This window comes from Juglans microcarpa x Juglans regia, chromosome 5S, assembly GCF_004785595.1.
Source record: "Juglans microcarpa x Juglans regia isolate MS1-56 chromosome 5S, Jm3101_v1.0, whole genome shotgun sequence".
NCBI lineage: Eukaryota > Viridiplantae > Streptophyta > Magnoliopsida > Fagales > Juglandaceae > Juglans > Juglans microcarpa x Juglans regia.
Window position 1 is genome coordinate 23,474,349 of NC_054603.1, and position 10,299 is coordinate 23,484,647.

At 35.6% G+C, this 10,299-nt stretch overlaps 1 protein-coding gene and 1 long non-coding RNA gene across 3 annotated transcripts; one reads left to right on the forward strand and one right to left on the reverse strand.

Moving 5' to 3' along the window:
* The first annotated feature begins 3,968 nt into the window (after positions 1-3,968).
* LOC121267694 lies at positions 3,969-6,043 on the forward strand. Of its 2 annotated transcripts, XR_005941065.1 has the most exons (4): positions 3,969-4,084; positions 4,208-4,331; positions 4,531-4,665; positions 5,596-6,043. It is a non-coding gene; the product is annotated as an uncharacterized LOC121267694 (long non-coding RNA). The 2 variants fall into 2 exon arrangements; XR_005941064.1 differs by having other exon boundaries at positions 3,987-4,331.
* A 57-nt stretch (positions 6,044-6,100) lies between these two features.
* On the reverse strand, positions 6,101-7,875 carry LOC121267228 (kinesin-like protein KIN-4C). Its single transcript, XM_041171075.1, has 4 exons — positions 7,783-7,875; positions 7,449-7,583; positions 6,382-6,528; positions 6,101-6,253 (listed from the first exon to the last, which is right to left on the reverse strand). The coding sequence occupies exons 1-4, from the start codon at positions 7,873-7,875 to the stop codon at positions 6,101-6,103; spliced, it is 528 nt and encodes a 175-aa protein (XP_041027009.1).
* Between the last annotated feature and the right edge of the window lie 2,424 nt (positions 7,876-10,299).

Consider the following 10,299-nt stretch of genomic DNA (forward strand, 5'->3'; position numbering starts at 1 on the left):
TTTTAAAAAGCGAGATCCAGATTTGAATGCACAGCTCTATCAAGATTGTGCCACCTTTATTTGATTTTTTTAACTATTATATTGCTTATTTCTTAAAACTAGTGATTTTTAATTTTTAATTCTCAACTGATTTTTGAAATTTTAGGCAAGTGACAAGCCATGTGCCATGTGGTGACATGTAGCAGAATTCTATTTATGTAACAAAGTTGGTATACTTAGAGTGCATTGGCAAGCTGTAACAAAGTTGGAATCAAGATTTTCATAAGTTAACTTAGGGAACCCTTTGGCAGTACATGTACACATCCATGTGCTCCCATTTCCTCCAACATCTACATTGGAAGGTAATGTATGCAATTAGTGTTGCATATCAAAGTGATCACAACTGCCCTATGATACATGTTCTAAGTGAGATACAATGAGAGTACCCCAATGTGATCCTAAGTAAGATATTTGTCAGTTAATAACATATTATTGCCCCATATATGGACTGTAAATTGCAAATTATATTATATTTTCAGCTGTAGGTTACTGAAATTGGAAAATAAACAATGATGATACAGAAGTAATTAATCAGGCCAATTTGGCAATATTAATAAAACCAGTACAGATCGAATCACATGGTTCCAATTGTTATCCTAGCAATAATGAGAGATAAATTGAAGTGATTATACAATTGTTGATACTAACCACAATGAATCTGTTGAATCCAAATCAAGCTGCTGAGATAAGCAATGGCAACTGCTGTGAATGAAAATCGAATAAAATGTCACAATTTATCAAATGATTCTCACAATCTCACAACCCAGAAAAATTCTATTAAAAAAAAAAAGTAACAGCAGCAAGAAATCACCAGTTTTTTTCCAAATTTCACAGCCAAATGAAATGAAGATACTCAGCTTAAAGTAAACTCACAAGTTCTTCTTGCTATCCAATACCCACTGAGGTACTTTCCCACTTAATGAGTTGTTGGTTAAGAACCTACATCCATAAAATACATGTCATCTCATTTCTTGCCAAGTGAATAGTCATTGTTGCTAAGGAGATAATTTGAGAACCAAATTAACATTGCAGGCCTAGCTAGGAAAAAGGGTTGAGCAGTGAATGCCTTACACAGTCACTGCTGATCTTGTGTAATTGATCCTACTAAGATACCAATAAAGTTGATCCTCATATATTGAGACAATAGGAGTAATTGATCATATTAAAATCAAGTCTCAACAACAACTAGCAGCAGTCACTAGAACTAGAAGTTCCATTCCACAGAACTGTTAGAATGAATCAACTTTGGCCACTTGCACAATACAAAACAACCAGAACTCAAGTCCCAAGGAACTCAAGTTCCAATGCTACATTTTTTTCCGAATGGCTTCACCTATGCAAACCATGTTATTTTTATTTTCTAGTTTTAGATTTTTTAACATTTTTTAAAAAATCTAGCTATCATTTGCAGCAAAAAAAGTGCACATCTGTAAACCATCTCTCTCTCTCTCTCTCTCTCTCTCTCTCTCTCTCACACACACACACACACACACAACAAACACATTCTTAGTGTTCAATCAGCAAGCATTTTTCTTGAATAGATATTCAGGAAAAAAAAGGGTAGAGCAAAACTATCTATATAGGACATTAACTGGCTTGAACTCTAGCATTGCATTGGTTTTATTTATCACTTGAACGATAAGATAGCCACTAATTTGGAAGACTAGCATCAGACTAATATGTCTTCACTCTTGTAACCAGAAGATGGTGAAAAATGACAATCTGAGCCTGATCATGAAGATGAACCAGATTAATTCAGGTGGAAGCAAATAAATAGTGAACCTGTCCTACCAATATAAATCAAGGTAATATCTTAAACGAAGAGACCATGTGACATTTGTTTCCATAAATGCATGTCTTTGTCCAACTAGATTAAAAATGAAATCAACGATGTATATAATCTAACTTTTTACTCTCGTGCAGTTCCAGGATGTGAAGTATAAGGTATCAGTGAAATGTGTAAAAAGGTCAGGTTGGGAGAAGTGTATACTACTGCAATCACTTGGAGAAAAAGTGAAAAAAGAAGAAATGAAGAGCAATGTGCACTTTGTGTCTCAATATATGAAAAAACCAGGAATTTACAGTTTGTATTCAGGGATCTCTGGAAATGGAATATAGGTAAACATTGAAACTTTCTACAATAAATTATTCTTTTGTATACTCAATAAGAAATAGGTCGAAAATTTAACAATATCAGAATTATCTAGAAAATATGACAGTGAGATTTGTTTCTACAACACTCAAAGAACTAAGAAATGAGAATTTTCGATTGAATACATAAATAGGAACACTAAAAAAGTACCTGCATTAGAACGAAAACATCCAATGGCTCATTGTCTTCACACAATGTGTGGGGAATGAAACCATAGTTATGCGGATATACTACTGACGAATACGAAATACGATCAACCTAAGCCTTTGATGCATATGGTAAGATACAGTAGAAAATGTTCCAGAAGAAAACGAGTTTCAATTTAAAAGTTAGAAATTCTTGCTAGATAAGAGAAAGTACTGGAAATTTAAGAAGGCTGAGAAAAGTTGGCAGCTGGGAAATGGAGTCTAATTGATGTTGAGAATAATTTGCAAGGAAAGGGGGTGATGGTCACAAAATTAGCCTGCAGCACTTGTGTTTTGGCTTTAACTACTTGTATCTGCCTTAGCTTAAATTATAAATGCATACTATTTCCTATTCCAAAATTTCCATAATAATTAGAGTGAAAATATGACACTATGGGTTTACTGTGTATGCATGCAGTCTCTCTTTTATTTCTCTCGCAGGACTAAAAGTGGCATGAGCTTTGGATGGTTCATCTTTAATGCAGTAAACTTCTTGCATTTCTTCCTTAGTTTTTCTATTCATTTTGGGGATTGAAAGATATTTGAATTTCTGCTCACAGGTCCACATTGGCTTCAAAGGAAAATATTTCGCGTATGTTCTTTTCAAAGGGATTAGTCATAACCAAAGGGAGGCATCACTGCAACAAAATAGCTTTGGTGAAGAAAATATTAAATATATGCCATTGGCTTGTATTTTGTTCTTGCATGTATTTTCTCAACATTATTTGTATTTTTTTTCTCGTAAAACTCGACCCAAATCTGGATATCCGTCCGGATTTTGACCGGATTAATCCTTGTAGATACCCGCCCACTTTTAAAAAGCGAGATCCAGATTTGAATGCACAGCTCTATCACGATTGTGCCACCTTTATTTGATTTTTTTACTATTATATTGTTTATTTCTTAAAAATAGTGAGTTAAAATTTTAATTCTCAACTGATTTTTGAATTTTTAGGCAAGTGACAAGCCATGTGCCATGTGGTGACATGTAGCAGAATTCTATTTATATAACAAAAATTGTCAGAATTGCACCTTGAGAGAAGAGAAAATGAGAATGGAAATCAGAGGAAATCGAGAGAGCAACTGAGGCCAAAAATGTTTGACACTTTTCATTAATTGATGTTTTGCATTACACACTGTCCCTTTTTTTATTGCACAAACCATATGGGTACAAAGATTAAGGAAAGAGGAAGAAAGACAACTAAGTTTCTATTTCTAGTATACAATCAAATCTGCAAAATGTACATAAATGGTAGAGCAGCAGCACGATCATCCTGGCACCAAAGGCATGTTGCAGGTTCCTCATGCTTTATCATAGTGGCTGCTGGTCCAGCTTTTGTAGCATGGTGGCTGCATATCCCTCTGTTGCAGTGTTGACAGAGTAGCCTTTTGTAGCAGCAACAGGGTTGCATTCCTTCTTCATGGACCTTAGAACATTCGAGTTTTTTGAAAAATCAAATAAAGGGAGTTTTTGTATATATATATATATTATATATATATATATATAGTAAACCTTATAATATTTATTGTGTAAAATTGATATTTATCTCAAAATGTTAAACTAACATGAAGACGTAGATTTAATTAAAGACAAGATATAAACAGTTGAACCTAGCATTGCCTACAGCACAACCACCAACACATTCAGCCCCAGGATATGTGGCCAATTCGCAAGAATTAGCCGACAAAGAACACACGAACAATTCCGGTTCGGTTTGCCCGTGTTTTTACACGCCTAAATTTTTACTTCAATATACATACAATTTTTTTCCTCCCAAACTTTCCTTTCACACTTCAATTCAATGCCAATCACCCACTTTCAAATTCGCAGATCCATTTGAAATCCCTTTCTTCAATTTCCACCATCCGGTTTTCGCACTTGTTATCTGCTTCCATCTCCCTCAGGAACAATCGGGTCCGGTGCTTTCTTCCATTTGGCTTTGGTTCACATCAAGGTTTGGTAGCTCATCTGTCGAGGTTTTCTTATTATTTCAAATTTTCATCAACAACTTTTTATCTGATTCATGATTCAAACGGAGCATTTTTTGTTGAAACTTAATTTTATTTTATTTATATGCAGCATATCATCGCATTCTATGTATACTTAGTTTTTCTTTATTTGACATCTGATTGAAATACACCGAGTCTCAAGAGATGGAGATTTCGGAAGTGAAGAATGCAGATTGTTCGCAATGCATGCGAGTCGCAGTTAACATCCAGCCTTTGATTACGTCCGAGCTCCTACTCGGCTATACGGATTGCATTTCCGTCGTTCCCAACGAACCTTGGGTACCTAAATTTTCATTTTAGTTAGTTGTATGTTTTGAAGGGTTAACATTGTATTGACTGTAAATTTTCATTGTATGTCCTCTTTATGAATAAAATGCGGCCCGTTATTAAAACAAAAAAAAAAAAAAAAAAACAACATTATATGGACTATAAACTTTCGATTTCAATTTTCGGGTGGATGAAATGTGTATAATTGAATCTTTTTTTCTATAATTACAAGTTGTGTACCGTTAATTTAAGTGTAATTATACCCTTACATTTCTCTTACTACTGCTTTATTATCCACCTTTTTTTTTTCCTTTTTATATTTGAATCTGGACTAAAAATCCGAAACATGACTTTCTTGTATAATCTTAAAGAAAATAAACTTAATCAACCAACATAATCATGTAATTTATTTGATAAAAATTAACATTCTTTTGCTCTTTGGGTCAATTTTTATAAAATTGAATTTATTTTTAATTAAATTCCATGATTAAGTTGGTTGATTGAATTTATTTTCTTTTAGATTATGCAAGAAGATCATGTTTTTGGATTTTTAATCCATATTCAAATAGCAAAAGATAAAAAAAAAATAGCTAAGTATTAAAGTAATAATAAATGAGATGTAAGGATATCGTTACCCTTAATTTAGGTCCCGTTTGGATTCAAAGATGAATTGAGATGGTTTTAGATGAGTTATATAAAATATTGTTAGAATATTATTATTGTTTTGGGAATTTGAAAACGTTGAATTGTTTATTATATTTTGTATGAGAATTTGGAAAAATTATAATGATAAGATGAGTTGAAGTGAATTTCCAATCTAAATCAGGGCTTAATATTGAGTTACCAAATAGCTCATTATAACTCATCAGTTTAAAAATTAACATTTTATTAGAATGTTGAAATGTTGCTTTGATTTGTAAATGTCGTTGGGTGTTCAAATAGGTGCAAATCGGGTCCCATTCATTCACCTATGATTATGTTTATGGCGGCATGGGCTCGCCTTGTTCTGCTCTCTATAATGATTGTGTTGCTCCTCTTGTTGATGCGCTATTCCATGGATACAATGTCACAATTCTTGCATATGGCCAGGTTTAACTTCTATATATCTAGCATTTTTGGCCTTTTGTTCCTTTTGTTTGGTTAAAGAGTCGCAGCACTCATTCATTTTTCGTTACACCTCGATATACATATTGACTTTATTATTTTGTTTGTTATTTAAGATGGGATCTGGGAAAATGTACACGATGGGGACTAACTATACAGGGGAAGAAAGTAATGGTGGAATTATACCTAAAGCAATGGAAAGTATATTCCGAAGCGTTGAGGCGATGAAAGATTCCACGAAATTTTTTATCAAAGTATCATTCATTGAGGTAGCAGATGATTTTGGTTGGTTGATGTCCAAGGGGAAGTCATTTTAATAAACTGACGAAAATCATCTGCTACCTTAATGAATGATACTTTGATAAAAAAATTTCGTGGAATCTTTCATCGCCTCAACCCTTCGGAATATACTTTCCATTGCTTTAGGTATAATTCCACCATTCCTTTCTTCCCCTGTATAGTTAGTCCCCATCGTGTACGTTTTCCCAGACCCCGTCTTAAATAACAAACAAAATAAAGTCAATATGTATATCGAGGTGTAACGAAAAATGAACAAGTGTTGCGACTCTTTAACCAAACAAAAGGAACAGAAGGCCAAAAATGCTAGATATATAGAAGTTAAACTTGGCCATATGCAAGAACTGTGGCATTGTATCTATGGAATAGCGCATCAACAAGAGGAGCAACACAATCATCATAGAGAGCAGAACAAGGCGAGCCTATGCCGCCATAAACATAATCATAGGTGAATGAATGGGACCCGATTTGCACCTATTTGAACACCCAACGACATTTACAAATCAAAGCAACATTTCAACATCCTAATAAAATGTTAATTTTTAAATTGATTTGTTATAATGAGTTATATGGTAACTCAATATTAAGCTCTGGTTTAGATTGGAAACTCACCTTAACTCATCTCATCTTACCATTACAATTTTTCCAAATTCTCAAACAAAATATAATACACAATTCAACTTTTTCAAATTCCAAAACAATAATAATATTCTAACAATATTTTATTTAACTCATCTAAAACCATCTCAATTTTTGAATCTAAACGGGACCTAAATTAAGGGTAATGATATCTTTACATCTTATTTATTATTAGTTTAATACCTAGCTATTTTTTTTTATCTTTTGCTATTTGAATATGGATTAAAAATCCAAAAACATGACCTTCTTGCATAATCTAAAAATAAATAAATTCAATCAGCCAACTTAATCATGGAATTTAATTAAAAATAAATTCAATTTTATAAAAATTTACCCAAAGAGCAAAAGAATATTAATTTTTATTAATTAAATTACATGATTATGTTGGTTGATTAAGTTTATTTTCTTTAAGATTATACAAAAAAGTCATGTTTCGGATTTTTAGTCCAGATTCAAATATAAAAAGGAAAAAAAAATAGGTGGATAATAAAGTAGTAGTAAGAGAAATGTAAGTGTATAATTACACTTAAATTAACTGTACAAAACTTGTAATTATAGAAAAAAAGATTCAATTATACACATTTCATCCACCCGAAAATTGAAACCGAAAGTTTATAGTCCATACAATGTATTTTTTTTTTTGGATAATAATGACCCGCATTTCTTTCGTAAAGAGGATATACAGTAAAAATTTACAGTCTATACAATGTTAACCCTTCAAAACATAGAACTAACTAAAATGAAAATTTAGGTACCTGAAGTTCGTTGGGAACGACCGAAATGCAATCCGTACAGCCGAGTAGGAGCTCAGACGTAATCAAAGGCTGGATGTTAATTGCGACTCGCATGCATTGCGAAGAATCTGCATTCTTCACTTCCGAAATCTCTATCTCTTGAGACTCGGTGTATTTCAATCAGATGTGAAATAAAGAAAAACTAAGTATAAATAAAATGCGATGATATGCTGCATATAAATAAAATAAAATTAACTTTCAACAAAAAATGCTCCGTTTGAATCATGAATCAGATAAAAAGCTGTCGATGAAAATTTGAAATAATAAGAAAACCTCGACAGATGAGCTACCAAACCTTGATGTGAACCGAAGCCAAAGGGAAGAAAGCGCCGGACCTGATTGTTCCTGTAGGAGATGGAGGCAGCGAACGAGTGCGAGAACCGCTCATGCGATTTTATCATTGCTCTGTTTTGGGCGATTTTTCCTCTCTTCCATAGGGAGCTGGGGTTCGAGCATGCTGCCCGCTGATGGGGGGCTTCTGGACCCCTCGGCAACAAATGGTCGTAGGTCCTTTGCCGATATGGTGGCGCAATCGCCAGAGCCTCTCCCTGAGGTTGTGGTCCCCCTGCGTCCCCCCAAAACTCTAGACGGTGAAGTGTATGTCAGTTTCACGAAGGAGGAGATTGCTCTCTCTGCATCTCCTTTTATGTTCTCCTTGGTTTTAAAGTTTTTACGCCAGCGTCCCTCCCTTGATGTTTCTTCATTCGGAGTAGATGGGGCTTGGATTCTCAGCCTGTGGTTTCGGCTATGCCTAAACCTAGATCTGTTTTTATTAGGTTTTCAAACGAAGTGGATTTCAAGAAGGCTTTTTCTAGGGAAACCTGTGAGGTTAATGGTATTCCTTACCGTGCTTTTCATTGGTCCCCTGACTATTCTGAAGAAAAAGAATCTCCGATGGTTCCCGTTTGGATATTGCTGCCAGAACTTCCACCGAACTACTATCATGAGTCATTTCTTCAAAATATAACTATGCCGCTTGGAAAATATGTTCGTCGGGATAACTGCACCCGTTGTGTAACTCGTACAGATGGTGCGCGTGTTTGTATTGAGATGAATGCTGCAAAAGACCCGATTGAATCTGTTTGGATTGGAATGCCTCATCAACCTGGAAGTAGATTACAAATAGTGATATATGAAACTCTACCGGCGTATTGTCGACACTGTCAGGTGCAAGGGCATAACATCAAAAAATGTAGATGGCTGAACAACCAAGATGGGATAACTAACCTGAAGGGTACTAAGGATGGCAGACGATGGGTGAGGAAGGAGAAAAAAGATGAGGTTGGGATTTTTGAAAATGATAAAGTTACGGTGCAGGAGGTTGAGGATTCTACAAATGAGGCAAGTGAGGAAGGGAAAGAACAGCTGGACCCACTTTTTCATGAACAATTCATAATTATCGAGGAGATGGAGGAAGACCCAGAAATGAGAGGAACGGATGATAGGTCCCATAAAAAGAAACCTAACTCGGTTGAGGAGGGCACGAATTTTCCTTTTGTGGTGGAAGGGTCGGAGGAGTGTAGCCTTAGCCTAGAGATTGAAGACTTGCAACTGCCTATTATTGTTCACCAGGTAGGTACATCCCACGTTAGTGAGTTTGGCATGGACCCTGAGCATGATATGTTTGTTAGAGAAAAATACTTTAGCTATGCCTAATACGTTAGCTACCCTGGTGACTATGCATGAGACAGTAATGACAGTGGACAATGTAGTGGAGGCTTCTGGTGGTAATGTTCTGTCAGAGGGGGACGGAAATAATATGCAGGCAGACACTGGTATCACTATAGACGTCTCTTCTGCTGGAAAGGATACAGAGGATGAAAACAGAATCTCTTTTCACACAGGGTCTGAAAATGACGCGGAGGAGCAGAGGGAACATCTCAGTAAAGAAAAGACCTATGTGTCGGACAATGAGAAGAATTCCAAAGATGAAAGGAACTGATAAGAAAATGAGAAGTTCTACAAGGTCCCGAAGCAGACCTCTTAAGCTTGATTTATGATGCGGCCTATCTTTTATTGGAATTTAAGAGGGCTGGGTACTCTAAAATGCGGTTGTGCAAATTGATCCGCAAGTTCCAACCTGATCTTATTGCTATTGCGGAGCCTTTTTTGCCAGACAGCAGAATGTGGAGACTTCAAAGATCAGTTCGATTTCTGAATGGTATGTCTAATGAATCAGAAAGCGGAAAATTATGGTTGTTATGGAAGGAAGCTGCCAATGTCAAAGTAATATTCAGTGGCCCGCAGCATGTTACAGTGGAGTATGTGGAAGCTAGTAAAAGCATGTATATCTCTTTTGTCTATGCACGTTGCACGCAGCAAGAACGCAGGGAGTTATGGGCAAATTTGCCAAAGAATATTCCGAGTGGCTCTTTCTGGATGATCACTGGAGATTTCAACATCATTCGGGATGACACTGAAAGAAGGGGAGGATCGAAGGCCCAGGGCTCGTTTAGCTATGGAAGATTTCAACGGGTTCATTGATTCTTGCGGTCTATCGGAAATGGATTCTAGTGGAAATCCTCTCTCTTGGTGCAATGGACAGTCTGGAAGATCCCGAAGTTGGGCAAGGTTAGACAGAACCTTTTTAAATTCGAATGCTCTTTTGAATTTTTCTCATGCTCATATGCAGTACTTGCCTCGTACAAACTCTGATCATACTCCTATGATCATATGGATGGAGAAGGCTTGGGCCCCTTATGGCTTCCCCTCTTTTAAATTCCAACAAATGTGGTAACTCATGACTCTTTTTTAGAATGTGTTAACAAAGCTTGGGCTGAAGATGATATAAATGATAAGGGTCTTAATAGAT

Bases quoted from the DNA above. Each gene is read 5' to 3' on its own strand.
- LOC121267228 (XM_041171075.1), bottom strand. From the start codon at position 7,875: ATGAGCGGTTCTCGCACTCGTTCGCTGCCTCCATCTCCTACAGGAACA. The intron at 7,584-7,782 runs GTTTGGTAGCTC...GAGTCTCAAGAG, and splicing joins TGGCTTCGGTTCACATCAAG to ATAGAGATTTCGGAAGTGAA. The intron at 6,254-6,381 runs GTTTAACTTCTA...TTGTTATTTAAG, and splicing joins CAGTTCTTGCATATGGCCAA to ACGGGGTCTGGGAAAACGTA.